Source organism: Falco punctatus, assembly GCF_963210335.1.
Source record: "Falco punctatus genome assembly, chromosome: 3".
Classification (NCBI taxonomy): Eukaryota; Metazoa; Chordata; class Aves; order Falconiformes; family Falconidae; genus Falco; species Falco punctatus.
The window spans coordinates 51,235,437-51,261,263 of record NC_137582.1 but is presented as its reverse complement, the minus strand read 5'-3'; the positions used below and the strand labels follow the sequence as shown (position 1 = coordinate 51,261,263).

General features: G+C 41.0%; 1 protein-coding gene across 3 annotated transcripts in view; it reads left to right on the top strand.

Moving 5' to 3' along the window:
* SPIDR (scaffold protein involved in DNA repair) overlaps positions 1 to 25,827 on the top strand; it is a 209,168-nt gene that overhangs the window by 9,704 nt on the left and 173,637 nt on the right. For all 3 annotated transcript variants that reach the window (XM_080381474.1, XM_080381472.1, XM_080381473.1), the window contains exons 4-5: positions 923 to 1,108; positions 3,866 to 4,023. In XM_080381474.1, the coding sequence (XP_080237600.1) occupies positions 923 to 1,108; positions 3,866 to 4,023 (344 nt within the window). The remainder of the gene's footprint in view (positions 1 to 922; positions 1,109 to 3,865; positions 4,024 to 25,827) is intronic.

The following is a 25,827-nucleotide window of genomic DNA, read 5'->3' as shown; positions in this document are numbered from 1 at the left end:
AGTTTCTTCAGTCTTTGTATTTCTACTTGCTTCAGCAGTTGTGCTGCTTCTGTTGGGGTGAAGTAGGTGACCTGCTGGGCACCTTTTGAGTACCTTTTAGGGTTCAAAAATCACACCTTTCTAGATTTCTGAAAAAAACCCCAAACCCTAAAACTCTGTGTTGCAGGAGGAGGTGTGGTTATGTTTCTCTTCTGGGCCCTCCTGCCTAATTCCAAGCCCCCAGTAATTGTCTGACTTCCTATTTACCTAATAAGCTTTAGATAGTGGTAGGAAATGGAAGTTCTGCCTTCCTATGGTTGCTAATTCTGTGTGCTCCGTGTTAAGTATTAATCCTTTTCCTCTTGCTTTTGTTATGAAAAATCATGGAGAAAGGTATTTGGAATTTAAATGTCTCCCTTAAAAAACGCTCCAGCTGTTCTTTGTTACTCCTGAAAAGTTGAATGTTTTTTTTTCTCTTGGGATAAGACTGGAAAGTAACCTCTACTGATGGAATACTTTTATTTGTTTATTATTCATTGTATAAAGTAAAAGAAAGCCCAATCCCAGAATTCTAAGGACAGTCTTTATTTAAACCACTTACCATTTTAAAAGAGCATGTGTGAGAGCATTAGGAGGGCTGTGTAGAGGGCTGTATGTCAGACAGTCATTACTTGTTCTTACTCGGCCAAAGGACAGAACGATAGCCTCCTTGTATAAAAAGAATTGTTAGCATTTATTGTGGAGAACCAAAATGAAAATAATGCATGCATGTATAAGAAATAGGTGTGTGAGTTAATACTCCAGTATTAAACTGAAGCCTGGTGACAGAATTGGTAATGTTTTGTCCAGTTAAAAAATAGTATAGTTTAATTTTTAAGAATTTAAAATTCAACAAAATTACATTTCTGTAACAATCTTAACACTTTACAATTCTTTGTGATAGGATCTGCTGCCGCTGAAAGCTCTAAGGAAGCCGAGGACATAATATGGACCTCTAGTGGCAGTGATTTTTCGGGTGATGAAAAGAAAACATTGATTCCAAGGTCACACAGCAAAAAAGGTCATGCTTCCAAAATAGATGAGTCACCTAGCAGACATGATTTATTGTTAGAGGACAGAAGTAGTGAAGGTAAGTTCAAAGGCAAGCAGATTTGTCAAGAAACCTTCTCTCAGCTTCAAATGCTGTAATGAAAATACTCTGAGATCATTCTGACAAAATGACATGATTTAATCCTATTTTGGTTAAATCACTTCTTTCATCAGTTTCATCTGAGTGTAGAATAAGTTCTTCGTATAAATTATGTACAAAAATTTTAAACCTTGGCGTAAAGGAGTATAGTTTGGCAGATTGTACAACACAGAGTAAGGCGTGTCAGTTCGTTTTAATATATTATAGTTGCTTTGTACCATTTCCTTCTCTGTGCTGTGATACAGACTGAGGTGGTGAACAGCTTTCTCTGCCCACCCTGTTCGACTGGTGATATCACTATTTGCATCTACTGACCAACGTGGCAGACTTTGCAGCGGCAGATAGCATTACGCTGTGGCGTGAGTTTTTGTTTCGGTACACAGTATTCCTCATTTCCCCTGTTAGCTGTATTGTGTGAACAACCATGAGTTTTGGTTTTAGTTCTTGCTTGCTAATTGATGGAGCAGGGGATGACAGAGGGGAGAGAAATTGATTAAAAAGTGCAGCTGAAGACAGAAAAATCTTGACATATGTACTCTTATATAAGTATTAGTTAGGATATTGTTAGGAAGTAATTTCAATGTGAAAAATAAATCAGGTTAGCTTTGTAATAATTCGGCTATATCTGAAGTATTACAGCTAAACTTCACACCCTGATGTCTAGCAAAGTGTTCAGACACCACTGTGAGGAAATAGACTGACTGATTTACTACTTGTTTTGTGTGCCACCCTGGTTAAACGTGCTCCATAGGTTTACAACAAAAATGCAAAGTTTTCTTCATCTCATCCATATTTTTGTCATTGATTTAACGTTGTCATTGACATATCTGATAGTAATCTTTCATAATTTCTAGTGATTTTCTTTCCTTCTTTTTGGGATGGAAGGACTGGCCATTTTCTAGATTGCAATCTAATGCTCACCAGCAATCTTTTAACCTGCCATTAATACTCTATTGCACTTGTCTCCTGCAAGTATATTCTGCAGGTTTTCATCTGTAATTTTTTTTTTTTTTTTAAAAAGAGAATATCCACAGACTTATTTCTACTCTTCTGAGACAGCACAATTTGGTTGCTCTGTGCAAATGAAGAAACCCTGATGCATTATGTATCTGCTTGAAGTTACTGAGGAAATCTAGTTATCTCCTGGTTTTCTTCTAAACCCAAAAATATATTGAAAGCAATAGGGAGTAAAAGAACTGTAATTTGCATGCTTTTTCAAGTAAACATCCTACACGCTAGTTATAGTATTGTGTATGTATATCTCTGTGTGTGCATATATAGGCACAATTGTAAGTGTGGCGACAATAGCCGAAAAAGTATTTTTAAGTGACATGGCCTTCCATGTGAAGTTCACCTTCAGAGGGCTGAGTGTTAGTACTTGAGGGTGACAAGATAAAACTTGATAGTCTTGTATGTTGTTAAGGAATTTATACTGCTGTCACAAGTTACATGCAGCTTGTCACACAGCTTCAAGAGAACCATTACTTGGTTACCAATGTCTGTGTTTAAAATTTCCTATGAAGCTTTCTCACAGATAGACAGAAATACATTCATGTGTGTGAAAAAGCAGGCAACATCAGAGCTGTGTGTTTATTTGTCTGGGTGACTTCAGAGTTTAGAAGTTTGATGAAGAGAACTAGTGATTTGGACTGCAGTAGCACTGCCAAGTCCGGAAGGTACTGCTACAGTTCCACAGATCTGTGTGGATGCCTAGCACGTTCTGGAGGTGCCTCCTTTCTCTGTTGCCTCTCCCCATACATGATTCTTTCAATGTCAGAAATTTGACATGTACAAAAGCAAAACCAAAAAAGCTTTCATCCCTCCTCCTCTAAACATGCTCATTTATCCAAAATATGATGAGATTTTTCCTCTCAGTACCCTGTGGCACTTGGACCTGAAGGGTGGTGAGGCTGCTGTGGCAGCTCAGGCTTCCATTGCCTTCAGGAGATCCTTGGAGGTGTGAGTGGACTTCTGGAGTTGCATTAAATACCATCTGGTTATAAGGATGGTAGAAGAACAGTTCTGCATCTTGTTCAGCATCTCTTAATTTATTGTAATTTTTTTGTGGAATTTTTTTGAAAAAATTGTCTTTTTTGCCTGTTTCTATTAATTTATCCTAAACAATCCTCTGATGTGTTTAGAGGTTCGATTTGCAGACCTGTGTGTTTAGCTGTGGTGTTTTAGGAGGTGACCATTTTGACTAGCTTTTTCATTTCTCTGTGAGGGTTACCACTAATAGCAGATGTTAACTTACACCAAATTTTCAGCTGTTCCAGCTCACTGTGAGATATTTGCTTAGAGCAGTTAATTCTAAATGAGTACACTTGGAAAATCCAACATGACTGGGCAAAATAAACCCTACCTAACTAAACCCTAGGAAAAGTAATAATAACAAAACTAGAAAAAACTTACCTACCTAAACATTTAAATATATTGCCTTTTTCCAGGCAGTGCCTTTGAAATCTATTTTTTGTATGTAGTTTTTATATTTTCACAGATATTGTCTGCTAGTAGGATTTAGCTTTTGTGAGGGACAGGATTACAAAAGAGTTAAACATAAAGATCAGTTGAACATACATGAAAAATAACATTGCGGTTTTCCCAAATTTGGGATAACTGTACTATTACTCTGACTTCATGCTTATGAATAATACATGCTGATTAAGAATAACTCTTTTTACAAATATTTTATTTTAGATGAATTGGAGTTCATTGATTGGGAGAAGGATAGTGATTCCACTGATTGGTGTGACGGATCAGAAAAAGATGATAGCTCACTGGAGATATCAGACTCGGACTCTTGCGCAAATTTTAATTCTCTGCTTGTCAAAGAGGAGAATGATGAACTCTGTAAGGTGAGAAACTGTTTCAAGTTTAAGGGGAGAGAAAAAGCTTCTACTACAATTATGGAGCACATTCATATTTGATTGCATTTAATTCGGAGGAATGTGAGCATTTTGCTTATCTCTTCAGAAGGAATTCTGTACATAGAATTTTTCGAGGTATTTTCTCTGACTGCCAAACCTCAAAACCAAGCAGTGCCCCACACGTATAGCTTGGTAGAGTTGTCACTGAATCATGGGATGACTGGAGTGGGAAGGCATCTCTGGACACTATCTAGTCAAACCCCTCTGCTCAAAGCATGTTCATCTGGAACTGGTTGCTCAGGGCTGTGCCTGGTTGGGTTTTGAGTATCTCCAAGGATGGAGACTCAACAGTTTCTCCGGGCTACCTGTGTAGGTCCTTGGTTGCCCTTGCAGTAAACAAGCTTGTTCTTATGTTTAAATGGAATTTGTGTTTCAATGTTTGTGCTTAAAGTGATCAAGTGGGTAGGTTTCTCACCAGAGATGTGATGATCTGGATTCTCTACAACCCCTGGATGCCTGTAGCAAGTTGATGTCAATCAAACAAATTTTCTGCAATGTGGTGGGTGGGGCTGTTAACCTATTTCTCTTCAGCACTTTGAGACCTTAGCTATATAAAATCCAGGTGTTGTGAATAGACCATGTTCTGAGAGCAGTTGTGAGGTAAGGGGATCATTACAGGGCTCCCTTTTCAGTGATGAGGATTGCAGAGCTCAGGCAAGGGACAGCAGTAAATGCTGAATCTGAACAGCCAAGATTTGGTACTTTTATTTTCTACAGTAAAAAAAAAGGCTTTATTTCTAAAGACGGCGTGCTGTATCAAGTACAGAATACGTGGCAGAAATGTTGATCTTTGCTTAGTGTCTTACAGTGAAATGACTTGTATTAAGAGGCTCCAGATGTGGCAGGATCCTGGGCAAAGTTAACGTTTAACCCTGGTGCTGGAGGCTGGCTGCACCCGCTGGAGCCTCCCCCGCCACCCCGCGCCTGCAGCGCTGCCGGGGCCGGGGGGGGCCGGGGCGGCACCCGCGGGTGGGGGGGCCGGGTCCGCCTGGGCCGGAGGCGGCCTGGGAGGACTCTGACCCTTCTCGGAGGAGCCCAGCGAGGGGGCGTGGGGCAGCGGCCGGCGGGCAGCTGGGGAAAGTTCAGCTGGGCGCGGGGCGGGTGGCGGAGCGCTGGCAGGGGGCCGGGGCGCGGCGAGGCTTGGCTGCCGGCGCGGCCCGCTGGGGACACGCACCGCCTCCCGCCGCCGGGCCGCGCCGCACCGCACCGAGCCGTTCCGCTGGGCGGCGCTGGGCTTCCGGGGCTGCGGCCAGGTGTTCCCGCGGGCCGCCGGCAGGGGGCGCCGCAGGCCCGGTCTGCGCGGCCCCGGCCCCGCCTGCCGATCCGGCCCGGCCGCCAGGCGCGGGGAGAGCGGCGGGGACGGGCCCGGCCAGGCGCGCAGGCTGAAGCTGTGCCGCCCCTGCGGGAGGGGGAGGGAAACGGGCCGGGCTTGGGCAGGACAAAGCTGTTACCGAGCTGGATTAAAGCCTTACTAAAATTCATTTAAATTTAGGTATCGATTCTTTAGTAAAATTAGTGTGAGAGTATGGATGGAGCACGGCAGTGAGTTTTGCTCGCAGAGGAAGAGCAGCCTCCAGTTTCCCAGTGAATCGGCCCCGTAGCAGGGTCCTGCTGCCTTGCTGGGGCTGCAGCGTGAAGAAAGTGGGTCTGGACATCACGCGTGGCAGCATGCCGGCTGCTGTGGCACTGCGTGCCGCCCAGCTTTCGGCCACCTCACGTGGGTGTCGGTAGCAGTTTAACAGCTGTAGTTGAGAGTTCAGCAACGGTTACTCAAGTATTCTTGAAGTTTGTGAAGAATTGCTTTAAAATGGCCCGAGTCCTGTGTGGCAGTGTCAGAAGAAACCACGCTGTGCATAAACCTGGGAAAACTAGTTGTCCACGGGCCAGCAGTGTGCCCTGGTGGCCAAGGAGGCCAACGGGATCCAGGGGTGCATCAGGAGGAGCATGGCCAGGATGGAGGGAGGTTGTTCTCCTCTTCTGCTCTGCCCTGGTGAGGCCCCATCTGGAGTGCTGTGTCCAGTTCTGGGCTCCCCAGTTCAGGAGAGACAGGGAACTGCTGGAGAGGGCCCAGCGGAGAGCTACAAAGATGATGAGGGGGCTGGAGCATCTCCCTTGTGAGGAAAGGCTGAGGGAGCTGGGGCTGTTCAGCCTGGAGAAGAGGAGGCTAACAGGGGATCATATCAATGCATACAAATATTTTAAGGGTGACTGTCAAGAGGACAGGGCCAGGCTCTTTTCAGTGGTGCCCAGCGACAGGACAAGGGGCAACAGGCATGAACTGCAGCACAGGCAGCTCCATCTGAGTATGAGGAAGAACTTCTTTACCTTGAGAGTGGCAGAGCCCTGGCACAGGCTGCCCAGAGAGGCTGTGGAGTCTCCTTCTCTGGACACATTGCCTGGAGGCAATCCTGTGCAATCTGCTGTAGGAGAACCTGCTTTAGCAGGGGCTGGACTAGATGATCTCTAGAGGTCCCTTCCAACCCTGACCATTCTGTGATTCTGTAAAGCAAAACTGAGCTTTATGCAAGCAGTAAGTTGTTCTGCTTTTATTATAGCAGAATGACTTACCCCAGTGTAGATGGAGAGTTGGATAAACGTTATGAGACACACTTTTATTAGTAAATGGTGCTCATGAAAGGGCTTTTTTGATGCAACCATACTGTAATAAAGTTTTTAACCCTAACCAGAATAGTTACCAGAAAAGATGTGGGTATGTTTGGAATCTGAGGATGCTTTTTCAGATTTTCCCTTCCCTCTTCCCAGTTGGAGTGCCACGCTGTGGGAATTTTCATGGGTGGTCAGCCTCACCAGTAAACTTTCTTCTGAGAATCTGGTGCTTGCAGGAGGGTAAATCCCCAGTGATTGTGGTGTCTGTTACAGTCTTTGTTTTTCTTTACTTGGGATATGCTGTTTTCCTAGAAAAAATTACAGGCGAGATGTTTGAGAAGTTTCTAAGAGAATAGAAAAGCAGTGTTCACTATAGGAGGTCATTTGCTGTGTGAGTGTACCTTAAAAAGGCCTGTTAATTTTGTGGCCTGTTTCATGGTGGGGGAAGGAAAAAAAGCCTAATGTTGATATATCATAATTTTTGTGGTATTTACTAAACCTCTGGAACCTAATAGAGTGTGTGGATAATCAAAAGACCATGAAGTTTATTTTACCCCACTTCAAAATATGCCAAATACCAAGAGGTTCTGGAGGCTTAGGATTGCTGCCAGAATATCTTTATGGTAGTATTTACCCATGATAGGAGTGTACTAAGTTTCTAATGGGAAATCTCAAAAGTTGAATAACTTCGTGGCTTTTCTTCTCCCTTTATACACCAATACATCTAATTTGAAAATTACTTCTATTCATTGATAATTAACTATGCAGAAAGACTTTGTGTGTTGTTTTGGTGTAAAGATTAAACTTGTGCTTATCTGTAGGGTGTGAAGCTACAGTTCCGATTCAGTTCGTGTTCCAAGTCCTTGTGCTGTGTCTTTCCTATCAACTAGTAATCTCTGACATGTAAAGCTGCTTGATAGAGGATAATGAGGAAGGCAAGTTGAAGCTGGTCTTGTGGTGAGCAGCTGTTAGCTAGTTTTTGGGTTCGGTTCAATCCAGAATTTTTGAAGAAAACATGTGCAAGATATGACATAGTCATGCTTTCCTTTGTATATTTTTAGGGGATGGGAGAGTTATTTTTTTAATTAACTTTCCTTTGACCTATAACTGGTTGAATTTTTGCTTAAGGTGATGCAGGACAAAGATCTGGCAAGGTCTGATCCCAGATGGTTTTATTCTGAGAGTTCCTCTGCTTTCAGTTGCCTATGGTGGATACGTCGCTGTCCTTTTTCTTGGAGACTATGATGCTAAAACAAAGATTAACCATTAATGTTAATTTTTTTGGTATACATGTTTTCCAGAAGAGCACCATGTAATCACCTCAAAGTTGATCTAACATATTTTTATGCATTGGTAATGACTGCTCTTTGCCAGACTTGTGCAGAGACCTTGTCTGGTGGGCTGAAGATCCATATCTTATAAGAATTCTTCATCTCGGAATTATTTTCAGCTTCTAAATGTTTTAGTGCTAGGGATTAAATGAAACCTCGTGGTCTTGTAGGTGGATTTATGTCTCCTGCTGTATTACCTCATAAACTGGGGACTTTCTCTGGCCCTGTGCACTGAGTAGCATGATCTTCTGTACTCAGATCCCTCCTTAAAATATCTTCTGTAACTTAATCCCTCAAAGTAGGCCAGCATTTTTATGGAGTATATGATTTTGGTATCCTATAGAGTATGGTCTTTTCTTTTTGTCCTGTGTGTTAAATCTACTTAGCAGTTTCTGATGGGTAGCCAGATTTGCTTGCTTTATATGTAAGGCAAGTGAGATTTATCTTAGAGTGGTATGAGAAGTTTTTGCCCTTTATATTGCTAATGTGTAGGAATTAAGGTAGTGTTCTGTACTCGCTATGCAACATTAATAAAGCTTAACTGTTTATCACAGACACTTTTTATTGCAGAGCACACTAATAAGCTTGTCAGCTGATCTTAACTTCTAATTTGGCTGAACATTTATCAAAAATCCACATGGATAAGAGCTTGTTTCCTTTAAATACATATAGAATGGTAATATCCCTAAAGTATCTTGTTGTATGATGATAGACAACTGAAAAAGAGAATTGCCGTATTTTATGTTTCAAAACTTTGTTAAATGGATCACCACTGTGTTTTCAGTGCTTTGTTTTGTTACGGTCTGCGTGCCCTGACAGTGGGTGATCTGATGTGATGTTGTTGAGTCTTGTGCAAAAATTGTCATGTTGTACAAAAGGTTAATTTTTGGGTTTTCCCAGAGTAAAGAACATGCTATTTGAGAAGTTGTTCCTGTACATGGATGTATGTAGGTGTATGTCTTTCACCTGAGGCCTTCTCATCTGTCAAAATAAGGTTCCCTCAATTGCTTGGTTCATGGATTTATTACTGCCTTAATTTTGCTTTTAAAAAAATACCCACTCTGTCGTTCTGTGTATTACATTGAGGGGAATTTAACATACCTAATGAAATTCTGAAGAGATCACTTAGAAGATGAGTAAGCCAAGATTTTGCTGTTATTTCTGGGCCTGCTTTTATGTCCTTGTTCTCTTGATCCATTATAATAGTAATAATAACTATCATTGGCTTGGTGATGAGAATTGAGCCTAGAACTGTAGTTGTGTAACAGAATTTAAGAGGCTAGCTCAATGTAGGGAATCATTATTATGGCAAATGGAATTTGTGTCATCCTGTCAGCCTGATGACGTTACACTGATAAAGGGCGATGATACAGCCATGTTATTGCAAGCACTTATTTTTGTCAGTCCATTACCAAAGGAAGTTTATTAGAATATATACAAGAATACCTGCAAACTTACTATTATTTCTAAATGTGTATTTCAGGGAATAATTCACATTGGAAGGGACTTCAAAATGTCTGCGGTTCAACATGCACAAAGGAGGCTCAGGTGCAAGGTCGTTCAAGGTTGCTTAGTGCTTTATCTAGTTGGATTTTTGAAAACTCCAAGGATGGAGACAGCATAACCGGTCTGGGCAACATCCTTCTTGCTCCCCTGCCTCTCTCCTCCCTGTCTCCCCCAAAAATGGAACCTTACTTTTCTGTGTAGAACATGTCTCTTACAGCAGGGCTCTTCAGGCAGGCTTTTTAGGTCAGACCTATTAATCCTAAGACTGCAAGTCAGTAGCAGTACAGAAACAGATGCCTTTTGCATTCATGTCAGTCAGGTGGAATGACTTATACCTGAACTACAAGACAAAGCTGAATTTGTGTACCAGCTGCTTTCTGCTGCATCCCATTTGCAGGGATGTCTGCATCTTCTGATCCAGAAATGAAGCCTTGAAACTTTTGTCCATGGTCACAGACAATAGTTCCCCTCTCAGCTTTCTGTTTCCATGATTTGCTCAGATTATCAGAATAGCTTATCAGCATGTTTCTGGGTGAGCTGTGGCTATCTGTATTATAACTAGCTTCTCTTAAGCCTCCAGTTAAACAATGATGCCATGAATTTTAAATCAGGATTGCAGATACTAGTTCAGCCTTGCTTTGATAGTTTAAAGTACCCTGGGAAGATTTTTCTTTATAGTTCTGAGACAGGAGTTCAGATCTCCTAGGGTTAGCTAAACTGGCTCATTATCCTTCTCAAGACTGATGTTGTCAGTTATATGAGTGTCTTGACACTCATTAAGTGTCTTTTTGGTGGTGTAAAAATGTTGCAAGTCTGTGGTGCCCATTTTGCAGGCAGTGTCTTGGATCACAGTTGTCATACAGGTGCTTGCATGTATGAGAGTGTGCTCTTGTAGGGGATCCAGAGTGTCACTGAGGTCGCTGTACTTCTTTGTGCCTAGTCTGTGAAATTCCTGGATGTCTTATTAACTACGTATAACAGACTCCTGTGTACCACACTCTGGGTGTACAAAATCTGATGGATTGCAGGAGCTCTCTCAGTGACATAAACAGACTTTAGATCTTGCTGCCTTGTGCTGTCATTCTCAGACTGTATCTTTACGTTGTTTGAAGCACCGGGTTGTTTGTGCATGCTAATCCAGCCCCTCTGCTTTGTTTAACTTAAAGCTTCAGCTGAGCCCCATATTCTTTCTTGCACAGCTCTGGAGAGCAACATATTTAAGTGCAGCTGACAGCATTGCTATCTCAGCATCCATGTATCGAATGCCCCCCTCTTTGCTGTCTTCCCCTCCTCCTCCCCACACTTGCCTGGTGTTTTGAACAAGATTCAAGTGGCCTGTGTTAGTTCTCCTGCGGCTGCATGAGGCATCTGCTTTTCCTCAGTCTGGCACTTCTCTGCAGTGTGGTGCTCTTCACAGCACCACGGAGGGTCTTCAAGGAGTACTAGGGAGAAGCAAAGCAGCATGTTTGCCCTGTCAGGGCCCTGACCTCCATCTCAAGAGCTGAAGCAAAGAAAGAGGGTGTCATCTGTCTCTTGTTGGTAGCCTGCCTGGTGCTACAACAACAAAGGCTACAGGAATGAGCAGAACGTGCAGTGCTGGGAGTGCAGTAGTCTCCTCTGAAAGGAGAGAAAGGATAAAACCAGAGGAATTAACAATAAGAAGTTGAAGGCTTTTGTCTTGTTTTCCTACGTGTGATGAGGTGCTGTGTCGTTAGCCATTATGAATAATTTGCTAATAGTGTTGTGTTCTGTGAAGAGCTGTGAGGACAGTGAAAAAGCTGCTGAGTTTTGATTTGTCTAACTTTATCCTCCAAACTGTCTCAGGACTCTTCAGGCCAAATTGGAGGAGAGATTGGTTTGAATTTGTTTGAAATTCTTTTTGAAGGAAATGGTGGAAGAGGAGTTTTGGTGGAATATACGGGACCAGTCTTAATCATTTCATGTTCTGTTAAATGTGATTTCCACAACCACAGTATTTAGGAGACCTGAACAGAGTAGATTGGCTAAAGGCTTGAATTCTCCAAAAGCCTTTGGTTCTGTCTTTCTCGTAGGTTGTCACTTTGTTTTAAAAATAATTTTATGATCTTTGTAGTGGCTGGTTCTGTCACCCATCATGACAGTTCATTATGTCAGGTGAAGGCCTGAATACATGAGAGGAAGTAAAATGCTCTTTCACTACCAGGCATGTTTGTTGCATCCAGCGGTGAAAATATTTCTTGTCCTTTTAAGGTACCTAGTGCAGTTGCAGCTTGCACCTTTTCACAAGTGAACCTCACTGGTCTAGGGGTTTGTGGCAGCAAGACAAGACAGACATACACATGGCTAACTTGGAAAAAACCCAAATGTGTAATACTGCTTATAGAATGGCTATTAAGTGAAAATAAAATATTTAAATGTTCAAGGTCATCCAGTTCCTGGTGGAACAAGTAAAGCATGAGATGTACCAAAATCATCCAACTATCCCTGTAGGGTTCATCATCTTAGGAGTTTCTGATCCCTCTTCACTGAAACAGAACTGTTCCTTTTGTGGTAAGGGTTCTTGTATACTGGGTCTTTGTAGAATCTACTGAACTGTGAAGATCTGGAAATAAATTTAGAATGCCTTAGAAAACAAGAGAAGAGCAAAGTTTAGAAACTATTCTATACTAACCTTGGGGTTATTAAACCCCCCTGAGATTTTTCCAGTGTGTTTCTCCCTGTCTTTAATGGATGAAGATCCTGTATATCTGTGCTTTTTGCATAGAAGAAGGCAGCTATGTGGGTTTTGTGTTTTGTGGGTTTTTTTAGGTCATGTCACTGTATTTTTCCTTAGAAAGAATGCAGTTTATTGGTATGGTATGGGGAACAGGACATTTATTCCTGGGTTCCATTGCAATGCAGAAGTGTGTTGGATAGGTAAGAGAGGAGTAAATGGGGGCAGAACAAATGGAATAAAACTGAGAGTGTTTATAGTAAAGCTTAAGAAATTTGGAGGTGGGAACCTTTGTTGGGCGAAGAGATTGGCTTTCTTGGGGACAATGAGATGGGACTGGGGTGGGGTAAAATATGTGTCTCATATCCAGTTTGGCAGGGTCTGTGTCATGTTTTGTTGGTATTGCTTTGTGATAAACAGTTTCTATACAAACCTCTGAATCATCTGTAGGTGATAACAAAAGATTTGTAAATCTGAATTATCAGGACACTTACATTCCAGACTAATAACCCTGGTGACTGATTAACCCTTTCTGTGGAGATGGTCTGTAACTCTAATTGTAACACGTTAAAGAGAATTTTGCCTGTTCTGCAGGAATCTGTTGGCATACTGTCATGTATATGCCAACTGCATACAACCCTGCTCCTATACTTCATCCCTGCTTCGCCCGCCCTCTCTATCCCTGTTTGCCTTCAGGCCAGTGCAGCAGTCTTGACTACTTGATACTTTTGTCTTTGTCCTCGGTGTCTCTGGCAATATGCTCATCAGTTGTTACTCCATGTGATATCTCTCTTCCACTACTCACAACTTCAGCCCAGCTTTATTATTCCCACTTCCTGGACACATGCAGTAGCTGTTGCACCTGACTATTGATTCACTGCTCAGTCCCAACACAGTGACATACTTTTTGACTCAGTCCCAGTCATTCTCCTCCCACACTGTCTCCTCTTGCCGGCATGGTCGCTATTTCACTTGCTTGTCCCCATTCACCCTTACCTGGTTATTGCTTGGTCTCAGTTCACCAGCTCAAGTTCTCTCTTGCCTAATATAACTAATTAGTTTTGTACCACCAAGTACTCTCATCTGGTTGCAACTCTTCAGAAATGGTGGCTGTGGCAGCTTCTCATGTAAGGTGTCTCGCCAGTGCAGTGCTGTTGTGGCAGCCTCCAGTGTTCTGCACACAACAACTCTTGTTTCTCTACCTGTATTTTTCTCATTGTTATGCCATTGGAGGAAAGCCTTGTTCTCCCTTTGTAGGGATCCTGGTGGGGCTGCTGGGAAGCATGATGCTTCTGGGAAGAATGACTCATTGGTATTTTGTAGATGGCTTGACACCTTCTTGTGTGTGGGAAAAGGATCGTTGATGCTAAGTGAGAAAAGTAGATTGGAACTGTCTTGCTTGTGAAGGCAAACATGATGGATGAGCAGAGCAGCTTCATCCTGACATAAAATAGTCATGGATGAGAAGGGCTGATGTTTTTGTTGGGATTTAAATACTCTCAAATGCTGCCAAACACACTGCAACTTTAAAAATCCATTAAGTTTGCGCATCAACTGTACTTAGGGATAGCAGGTTTGGTTCTCCCATTCACAAAAAATAATGTGGGATGAAATGAGAAAAGCTTCAGATCAAGTTGGTAAAAGTAGTCAGATATATGGGATGTTTTCTGCATGAGAAAAAATCTTTAGAATAGAAACCTTCAGCCTCAAAAAGAGGTTGCTGTGGAGAGGACATGAAAGAAACCCGTGAATCACAAATAGAAGTAGTAAACAAAATGACTAGATATTGTATAGAGCTAGGAGACATCAAGTGGAAGTAGCAGGTCGATTCAACATTAAAAAGTAGTTTATTCATCCCACCATATGAGCTGCAGAGCTCCTTGCCACAGGATGATATGGATGCTGAAAGATGACATGGGTTCAAAACTAGTGGGACCAACTCACAGAAGACAAATCTGTTAAGGATTAGATGCAAAGATCTTGCCTCTAGTTGAAACCACAAACTGGAATCAGGGAGACTGTTCTGTGGTAGCATTGCCACATGCTTGTCCTGTTTAAACTCTTCCCTAAACATCTGGCACTAATCATTATTGGAGACAAAAGTCAGGGTGCTAGAATGATCCTTGATAGATTCCTCTACAGCTATACTCATGTTTGCGTGCTGTGGGCTTTTCAGTGTGTATGAATTCTGTCCTCTTTCCGTCACCGCCCTCGGTGCTTTCTCTGCAGAGTAATTGACAAGTCACATACCAAAAAGTGATGTTGCAAATGGATGTCCACTTGGTGCAATGCAGGGGATACCCTTTGTAGCTCTAGTTCTCTGCCACCTGCTGCTCTGTGTGGCTTCTGCAGAGTGTTTTTTCATGTAGTCTACTTCATGCTTACCTCATGTTTTTAATAAAGCTTTCTGAACAGGCATAGGGATGGAGAGAGGAGCCTTCGAGATGGCGCAGATTTTGTAGAGGATTGATGGCTGTAGCCAGACTTTTCCAGAGAAGCATTTAGTTTCCCTGAAGTGAGCTGGTGACAGGCTTCACAGTCTAAGTTTCTTTAACTTGCTTGATTGCATGAGGGAGAAGTGCAAAGCGAAGTTGGGTTTTGTTTGTTTTTTATTTTTTTAATTGAAATCTTTCATTTTTATGACAAATTGAAAAGTACTATAGTTACCTTTTTTTAAAAAATAAGCATTTGTTGAAGTACATCTAAGCATTGTGAAATTAAAAAAAAAATGGTGTTGCTGAGTTTCATTGTGAATCTGGTATGTTCCAGTAATGAAGTGATTTGTCTAGGATATGAAGCACTTCTCCCATTCCAAAAGATTCTGTATAACTAGTGTTATAAATAGTGTAAATCTTTGATACTTAACTTTCTTTCTGCTGTAAGCAGGGTAGTTGCAGCTCCATTTCAAGGCATGTATGTGAATGCATGAGTGTATAATGGTGAGGGCTGAAACTGGAAATGGGTCCATAATGCTAAAGTAATAAAACAAAGTGTTATTCATAAACTGATGACGCAGAATTGTTATATAGAAGGTTTATCTAGCTCGGGTCCTGAATTATAATAGTGTAGGGGAGAAAAGTGTAAGACTGTTAAATGTTGTGCAGTGGAAGAAGGAGAATCTCTTGCAGTTTAGGTGCTTTCTGAGCCAGAAGTTACATTGAGATTATTAAGTCTGAGAGACATTGTGAATTTTATCCTTCAGTAGCTAGCTCAGTCCCTTTCTGAACCAACTTATGTTCATGGTCTCCAGACGTTTGGCAAGGATGGATTCCCCAATCTAATAATGCATTATGTGTTTAAGACAAAAAGAAGACCTTTTAGTTGTGGCAGTTGTAGATAAAGCATCATATGTCTTTTGCTCTGTCCTTTGCAGACATGTACAGGGAAAAGAATTGACAATATCACAGACAGTAATGTAACAGTTTTACAGAGCCGCTTGTAAAACCAGATTATATAGCTGTATACCAGGAAGCTTCACCAATGGTGAGCTTTGGCTAATGTGTTCATCCTGTGCAGGACTCAACAGGATCCTCCTTATAATGTGAGATACTTGTCGTGTGTTGGGAGGATATAAGGGGTTTTGTATGGTGTTTATTTACTGATTTAGAAAGGAAGGGTGAAGGCAGTTCCTTGCACTAAGAGAATTTGTCATCAGCCTTAGCCTGTAGTTATTGGAGGAGGAGGTGAGGAAACAAAATGTTTTATTCTTTTACATAGTTTTGTGGTTTAACCAGCACACAGTTTGTGGAGAAAGTTTGGATTAAAAAATACCAGGTTATGTAGACTTTTCAGAGTATAACTTTAGGATGAGGAAATAAAATAGGAAATAATTGCCACTGTCATATGCCTAAAAAGCAATGAGCTGGACAGCAGAGAAGATTGTCAGTTTCAACAATAACGAAGTCAGTGTTTTTACAAGAAACAAGTAAAAAAAAAAAAAAGCAGGAGGATGATTATCCCCATCTACTTGCTAACCTTTAGATGCACTTGAGTCTCATTTTCCACATTTCCCCCCCCCATGCAAACAGTAGAGCTAGTTTCTTACGTTATTTTTCACTTGTGGCTTGCGTTGCTTATAATTTAAAGAATCTGTGATTGCTTTTCTATAAGAGCATTTAATTGTTAAAAACTTAGCACTAACCACAGAAGGGAGTTGTGAGAGAAAAAGTAGTTAAGTGGGCATCAGAACAGAGCAGAGAATGCTTTTATATGGCTTTACAATTTTAGATAAATGGTTCACACACATATTGATGGATTGTTATATCTAATTAGATCAGAGGAGAAACCAGGTCCAGGAGAATATCTGGTTCTTTCTTCAATGTTTAAAAAAAACCCAACAACAAAAAAACAGAAAGGTGAATGCATCATTTTTGTTAATAATGAAGATGCTGAGTTGATTAATCACTTTTGTATATGAGTCTAAGTGAAAAATGTTGCATATATCTCCTTAGTTAGCATTGTGGATGATGAGTGTAAAATATTTTACTTAAACATCATCATAGTTCATTGTGTTGGAAGCTAAGTGGAAGAAATAATTGGGGAAAAGATGGAAGGAAAAGTATAATGTGATTTTTATATAGTATTGGAAGGCAATGTAACTTCTATGCCACACTTACGCAGTGCAAGTCACTTTTGGAAGACAAGAATGACATTGATATTGGGGGGGGCAGGCGGGGGCGCAGGGGAAGCTGTACTATGTTATTATAAAGTAGTCCACATAATGTTTTGTTGTATGTATAACTTCACAACTACCTTGAGCATACTCAGGTTGGCATTTCTGCATGTTTGATGCAGCAGTTGCTTGTTGGATCGTGACTTCAAAAATCTGGTTGTGAGGAAGAAAAACTTTTAAAATTCTCTGCATGTAAATTGCATGTTTTTTTAATGCTACTCAGCTGTTTCTTAATTGCCATCAATTAATTTGTAAGCATTTTCGAAAGCGGTGGTGGAAGTTTTCTATCGGCCTTGTGTGCTCCAGACCCCCTGAACAGTCTAAAGTAATAATATAGACAATCATTCAGCTTTGACTCAGTCATGATCTTTATCGTCATCGCAGCACCAGAAAAGTAAGACTACTGGTGATATAATGTGTAGTGGTTTATTTTCACATTTTGAGCAGGGAGGCATGATTTAAAGAGACCACTGAATGCTAATTTCTGTTGCTTTGTTACCATGCATATTTTAAATGGAAGAACAGCAAATGGTTTTAATTTTTGAGATCTGCAGCCAGTAGATTGTAAAAAATTTCCATCTGCTTGTTAGCAGCACTATGCTCCACTTTTAAGAAGAAAGTTGATAATGTAGCTTATGTATTTTTATGAACTAGAATGAATTGGAATGAATGAATGAAATGTTCTGAAGGAGGTCTCCCAAGTGTTGGTAGTATTGTAAGGTTTAACTGCAAGAACAGTATCTTTCAATGTATTTTTTTTCCTCCAGCACTATGACTTTCTTAAAACGCGCTTCATTGCTCAGGCTCTTGAGCTGGCACAAAGTCATTGAACAGAGGTTGCGGCTTCCTTTTGCCTTTCTTGGTACAGGTCTCAGCATAATACTCCTTTTCTGAGGTTTCTTTAGGTGTTGCAGCACTAACAAACCACGGCAGCTGGACTGGAAACCTATGGCTGGCGACCCACCTGTTGTCCCTTCTGATTACTTTCTTTGCTGACATTAAAAATACTGCGAAGTTCTAAATTACCAGACCTCTACAGGGTTTGGTTTAAAAGTGATTGGACAGGGGTTTTTTTCTGGAGAAAAATCCATCAAACTAATCAAATGCTGCTTACTTGGGAACTTTTGGAATTGCAGATCACTTCAATGTGGAGGAGTATATCAGGGAAGAAGTATTCACTTGCTTTGTACTACTACTTTGCTTTATGGCTTTATGCATCTCATATAGGTTATGTACCAGAGAGAATGCTGAGTTCAACACGTCTCTGGCCTGACTTGTTCTTGCTGTTCTTACTCTTGTTTCCTTGATCTCCACAGTTTTTTTAATTGCTGTTTTATTGTGCATTTAAGTCCTCAGCTTCCAGTCTGGTTAGCATGTTATCTTATGTGGCATTATGCCAGTGTTTATGGGATATTAAAGCAAAAGGAAGTTCTGGTTTGCTGTCTACATCTAAAACGCAGAGCGAATCTGATAGGTTATTTCTATTTAGTGAAACTGAAACTTCATACCTGGTGCCTCAATCTGTCTGGTAGGCGTTAGTCCCTGTATGCTCGGTTTCTAAAATGAATAATGCTTTAATTTTTTCTAGATAAAGCTAGACTATTTGCATGTTTAGAAATATAAACAATCAATGCTGGAAAAAGAAAGGAATTCTTTTGTTTGGTTTTATGAGCTTAACTATGTAATGTTCTAAAGAGAGGAAATTGTACTGTGGAAAATCAATACTTGATAAAAGTCTTTAAAAACACACAGAGGGCATAATAGGGCAAACTAGTGCATAATGTAATGGAAGCATGAAACTGAAGAGAAGGTAATAGTTATGGATATAAAGGAATTAACAAAAAGTGAGAATGAAATTAGGACTGAAGAAACCAACTTGAAATTTTATTAAAGTAACGTATGAGTACAAGTCTGTTTTAACACTGTAAAACTGTAGAATCCAGAAGCCTGATGGATTGTATGACATTGTTACTGTGGTTAAAATGTGGTCAGTACTACAAGTGTGTGTGTTTGTTTTTAGAAAAATACATCAACCTGCACTGGCTTTTGAAAAAAGAAAAAAACCGCGCGCACACCCACACCCCCCAGCCCTAAGCTGAATTGGTAAAAATAAAAACAAGTATCTAGAAGTATGTTGCCATACGTAGGTGGCAATTAACAGCATCTCCTTCACTGCAAACAGTAATAACTTACATTTAATAAATCGAAAGGTCTTGAGTTTTATTGCATAGTCAGATAGGTGCAGTTTGTCTGCCTCTCTGCATTTATTGTAACCACAGATCACGTCAATCCTGTTGTGTTGCTCCATAGGTAGCTAGACATTTTTTCCTTTCATCTGTTTTCTGTGCTTTTCATCTGGTAATAAAATTTCCAGACCAGAGTGTTATGAGGACCGACGGATCAGGTGTTATAAAACAGCAATAGAATTAAAATGCTTTGACTATGAATATTGCAGAAGCTCAAATGCAATGCTGACTTAATTCTGGCTTTATCCTGGTTTTAATCACCTATGGATGTGACTGTATCTCTCACTTGCTATTGCACTTCCTGCTCCTCGGAAGTCGTGTTTTTATGCAGCTTCTGTACTTACGACTTACTGTTATGGGTCTGTCCTAGATTCTTTTCTCTAACCCTCTAAACAGATATTTTAACTACGTTTAAAACTGGGAGAGTAGAAAGTAGGCAAAATTGTTAGATTGTCAGGTTCTGCAGCATTACTGACAGTATGTGCTCTTTGCTTTATTAGTAAATGACCCAGATCTCAAATGAATAACTTGACACATTAATGTAGCTTACAAGGTATTGCTGTTCTTCAGTATATGTCTTGTTTACACTTGCTTTTAAGGAGGGTGACCCATCAGTTATAATCTTCCTTCTTTTAAATTGACAAACAGTGTTGTATTTAAGAAAATAAAAGTATTCATCTCACCTAGATGTATTTTTCCCGCCACCTGGCAGGTATGTAACTAGCTATAGTTGTGTGCTGTCGTGGTTGCTTTCATATGTTTATAGCTGGATGGTTAGAGACACATTCGTGGTTCAGGATTCAACCGTGCTTTGAAAATGGGGCTTTACCATGAAAATTATTGGTGGATTGGGGTTTTGTTTTGTATGTTGAATAAAAACATAATGTGCTTCAATTGAAAATTTAATTTAAACAGTATGTACTAAAGTCAGGGAATGTGTTACTCTGGGTTTGGACCTGGTGCAGCTGATTGCATCCAATCACCTGAGATTCCCTAAACCGCAAATGAAAATATTCCAGGGCTTAACAAACTGAAGTATTTCATGTTCCAGAGAGGTGAGGTGGTTTAGAAGAAGGGCGATGGAGCACAGGCCTTACAGGCTTTTGTGTTCAGCTACAAAAATATAAGGACTTCTTGCTTTATCTTTTAATTGTAAGAGACCCCAACTCTTTTTTTCTTTTTTTAACATCCCATTCACAGTCTTGAAGGGTGTAAGAACGAACTACCTTACTGAATATTTTAACAATACAATAAAAAATTAATCTCACCCTGTATGAACTAATAGTCCTGTGCATTTGCTTAGAGGCTGTAAACCACCCTGCGTGTCAGGAAGACAAGTAGCCTGCATGACTGTGGTAAGTGTGTCACATCCTGCCCTCAACTTTGCCCTCCTTGGAGGCTCTGGCAGTCTCGCTGTGGTTTGCCCACTATCCAGCTGGGAGTGGCTCGAGAAAACTTCTCCAACCTGTGGATCTGGTTCTCAAGCAAACTTACAGACTTAACAGTATCTTGGTGCTCCTTGCCAAGCCCAATTAGGAGAGAGGTGGGGGTACTGGGGCAGGCTTTCAAAGTTTGGTGGCGAAGTCATCTGTAATGTTGTGACAAATCTGTGTGTATTCAAAGCATGTTGTGTGGAGATCACTGTGGATTTTTCTTTCCTTGACAACCCAATCAGCTCCTTTATAAACACGGGACTACTGAAGAGCTTCCCTCTTCTGTGAAATCTTCCCCCCATCTCTGCTGCTTGAGTAGTGTTTCTGGCTGTGCTTGGAGAGGAATGGGCAGGTAACTGCTCTGACGTTAGATGCATACAGTGTGAATGCCAGCATGTCTTCGTTAAAAACCCTATGGAAGGAGCAGATCATATTTATTTTAAAGATAACCTATCAAGTCAAGGCATGCCATTAGAAATTTACATGTCTTGATATGAATTCCCTGTCATCTGTGTCATCAGCAATCTGTGTATTTCTTATGTGAATTACATTTCTTACTTCTTTTTCTTCTTGAAGTTACTTAACTCTGAATTCACTTTCTCTCTGCTGATTTACAGGTGGCCTCTTTGGTCTGGAACCTGACCATAGAAATACAAGATTAGAAATTATCTCCATTGCTGTTTCTCTTGCTCTGTGGAAATTTTCACTCATATCAAATGTTGCATCAAATGATTGTTAATTGTTTATAGAAAGCTTTTAAATTATTCAGTCTTCCAGTAGTCCCATCCTCTGCTTTGTCCTGATGAACAAAGTGGAGTTGTTTTCCATATGTGAATGTGTTCTTGGTGTATCCCATAGAAAGGCAAAAGAAAATGGTATAAGAATTGTATTTTTGATATCTCCTTAGATATTTTTTTTTTTTACTTTAGGATGCAGTTACTCAGAAAATGACATTTTGAGCGTCAAAAAAAATAATATATATTTTATAAAACATCAGACACATGACTTCTTTCTCATTATTTTTTTTCCATCCTTGGCATGCAGACTTACTTTTCCCAGTGTTATAGTATTGGGGGTAATACTATTTTAATTTAAAAGGCATAAGCAGAGTTCTGGTTGGAAGAAAAGAGATTTTGAAATTATATTCTGTGATGCTAAACAGGGACTACTAAAAGGGCCTAATTGCTTCCTATATGAGTTTTATTGTCTCTTTGGTTAGCACGTAGTTTATTTCTGTAGTCATAATAGCAGCTTGCAGTATGTAAAAGTCGAGGTGAAAAATAATCAGTGCAACTTTCACATATAACACAGGTTTCCCATGTTGCAGAGACTGGCCAGAGCTGTGGATTATCTCCTAGATCCATGCGTTCCGTGTCTCATTAGAGAATCTGTAACTAGACAAAAGTGTTGTCATCTTTCAGCTGTTGAGTGAAGGGTGGTGGAATGCTGGGTTAGCTATTTGATGTAGCTTTTCAGGTTTGCACTGAAATGGTGGAAGCAGCTTCAGTGGGCTGTCCAGGTAGGGAGCATGTTTGCATTACTGTCTCCTGTATGTCCCTTTAACTGCAGGGACTGCGTGCTAGGCTGAGGATGTGTGTGCAGAAGGTAATGAGGATGAAACTGGATCCATCTTCCTGTTGCTGTGGCTGACGGTCTGGTTGGAAGGTGTTGCTGGAAGCTTGCAGGCGGCAGGTGTGGGCCCTGAATAGGTGTCTGGGGAAAGCCGGTATCTGTGAGCTGGTTTTGAACCTGCACCTACAGGTGTCAAATGTCTTGATCAGTCACTGAAGAGGAGGATAGGACAATAGGGAGAGAAGAGTGGGAAAAGGGACTTGAGGCTAGGCTTTGGAGAGAAAGAAGGGGAGTCCCAGAGGGAGAAAATGCAGAAAAGGGAGACAATAGCCATACAGTATATGGAGGAAGGACATCAAGTTCATGGTTCATTAGGTTTGTTTTGCTTGTCTTTCTCCTGCTTGTTTGCTTTTCATCTCACGACAGAGCGTTAACATAATCCGTTTGTGAATGACATAACTCTATAACTGATCATTCCCTGTAGAAGTATTGCATGAGGTGCCCGCTGTGTCGCCTCCGTGCGAGGGCTCGGCACGGAAGTGAGTCAGGGGCAGCCCTGGCGCAGCGCTGCTGTCTGCCCTCATTGCCTGGCTGAGCACTGCACTGGAATTTTCCAGGTAGGACACAGATAGAGGTGAGAGGGAGAGCATGTGGGATGGGATTTGGACAGGGAAGGGCTTGTCCTGGGGAGAACTGCCAGTGCGCCGAGCTTCTGGTACACACGGGAGCACCAAACGATATGAATAGATCAGGGGAAGAATGCAGTGGATGCATTTAAAAATATCTAATGCTGCCTTTGTGTTTTATTACCTTTTCATTACCATTTTCCTTTTCTAATTTGAAACATACACTGACTTTTTTTCCTCTCTCTCTCCAGCGTGGATTTCAACACATTTTTGTGCAGGTGCCAGGAACACTGTGTTCTGTTAAGTCACAGGGTGACGTAGGGTGCTGGCTGGCTGCCAACCTGGGTCAAGTTCATTCAAATAAGTTTCGGTGGCGGCTCTTGCTGCTTGAGCCCTGTCAGTCCTGCCTTTGCATGGTAGGTGGCTCTGTTGTGTTAGTTTTCTGAAGAGCTTGGGTTTTCAAATTTTACAGGCTTTTGAATTTGATGTTTGCGGAAGGATTAAGGAAAAAAACCCAACCTGACCTTGCATGAATCTGTGAGGAGAGAAATGGACATGGCCATGGATTTACGGAGCAGAACAAGGTCTGCAAGCTGTAGCATGTGTTCAAGTGTTTTCCTTTCTCTGCCCACTGATATTTTTTTTTTATTCCTGTCCTTGTGACTGCTTTTAATCATAGTATATACTTTGTGTCTTTAAAGCAGGAATGACTTCTGAAGTTCCAGTGACAAAATCATGCTCGTGACAAAAATAGATGAAATGGCACATAGCGCGTGAAAGTGGCAATGGCTCTGCTAGGTTAATCACTTCCCCTTCCTACAGGATTTTGTGTTTTGCTGTCTTATCCCTGGAGCTTTGGACTGCTCTTAAAAATGTATTAAGATGCCTTATTTAGGGCAAGCTTCCCATGTACAGGATTGTCCCTGTCTTGGTGTTGAAAAGTCAGACCAGTTTTCTTGGTCTCTTTATTGCAGCTTCCCTTTCAGGGGACTGTGTTGTTGCTACTTTGCATAGTAGCATACTTTTCCTTCCTGTAACCCTACCAGAAATCACACTAGATCCCCTCCCTTTCACTTCCAGTAACTGCTCTGTGAGCAATAATTTTGGAACTACTGGCAAAATAAGAGTCTTTGACATGCTCATAAAATCCTTACAACAGGATAGCAGTTACAATGCCAGAGACATCACTAAGTGGTCTCTAAGACAACTGTTGATATTTTAGTATTTGATGAGAAACCCATTCTTCCTGTTTGCTTCTGGGCTATATATTTCTAATTAAGATGGAGATCTCTGGGAAAACTTGGTGTTTCCAGAGAGAGGCGATTAGTTTTAAAGAGGATGGAGAAGTGAATTTACAGGTTGTGATTTCGATCTGTTTTAACTATCTCTTATTTGGACGGGTTAGCCATTTTATTTTTATTCTGTAGCTGTGCACCAAGCTTCGAGGTCTTGGCTCACTTGATGTTTGGCTCTTAAGGGAGAGAAACATAGTAGTGTCAGGTTCCCATGATTCAACACCTACTCCTGGGTTACCTGTCGGTGCTTGCTGGCTTATCTTCTCTGTGTGGGAGAGTGGAGGATGATCAGATTTGTATTCATCACTAGGTGTCACTCACTTGCAATTACTTAAAGAATGTTTCAGGGCAAAATTAAACGAAACAAAGCCCTCTCTTGCTTCCTACCTCACCCAAATTGGGTGGGGGTGATGGAAGGAAATGGTGTGAAATCTAGAAAATAATTTTTTCCCATCCTTCTTTCCATAAAACTATTGTATGTGGTGTTTTGTAATTTTATTGCTCTATAGCGTACCTTAATCTGTATTTTGTTGTTCTTGTGTAGTCCTGTTGATGCAAGATAAAATTTTCTTGTATATTTTTAATGATGTTTTCTTCCCTCTGTTATAAAGTGTGCAAAAACTTAAAGAATAGTAGATAGCATTATGAAAGATATGGAAATCTAGCTCAAGGGAGGTGCAGCAATAGAACGATGGGATCACTTGGGAGAATACTTGGAAAAAAAGTTGAGATGATAGGACTCATAAAATTGTTCTTGAGACTTGACCACTGCTATGTTGGGCAAAGGATGGTGATTAAGAACTGTTCATGCCTAAAGATGATTTATATTTCTGTTATCTAACAAATTATATGGAATGTGGTGCCTTGGCTGGGTCCTGGTCAGCCTTCTTCCTCGGCAGGTGATTAAGTATGGGGAATGTATGTTCAGTTGCTGAACTACAGAATGTTTCAAAATTCTAACACCAATTCTGAAAAAATAAAAGCGGGGGAAGAGGAAGGTTAAGCAGTAAAACTCAATAGATTTATTCAGGGCTGTCAAACGCACACCAAATGCTCTAAATGTTTTGTCCAGAGGGAGAGTTTCCGGAGAATGTGCAAGTGTCCATGTGGATAACTGCAAATTTTATTGGCAAGGGTGACTATTTTCTTCTGTATGTCCCACCTTTCCCCTTTCTTTTCCCTTTGAAATGTGATGTGTCTTTTATCCAGCCTGGTTCTGTCTTTCCGTTTGGGGGCTGGCACTGCTGCAGATCAAGATGTTGCGTAGACGCTGCCTCTCCTCCTTTAGGTTCCAAGTGAACTAGGTCTGTGTTGTGTCTGTCTCCTCTGGGAACTGAACCTCCTGGAGGGTCTCCAAGCATCTCTTGCTGGGGAAGGTTCTCTAAATGGTTTCAGTGGTGTTAAAGGTGGCCTTTGAGCATCAGTAAAACACTGGTGAAAGACTAAAGCTTGTCTGTTGTGTGTTTTCTTTTTCACCCTCTCTTCTGTGTAACTAGAAGTGTTAGTTTAAAAGGTATGGCTATATACAGAAATTACCTTTCCTCATATTTTCTTATACATCAATAATAGTGGCTATTTGAGATCAACTACTTTTCTGTTAAAGCTGACTTCAGCCAAGGAAATGCCTTCTAGGCAAAAACTCATTATTCCTGTGGACCTGGAGTTATGACTTGCTGGAGGTAACAATGGAGCAAATCTGTTGCAGGAAAATACAGTGAGAAGAGAATGAAAAGATTTCTGTTTTGTTTGTGC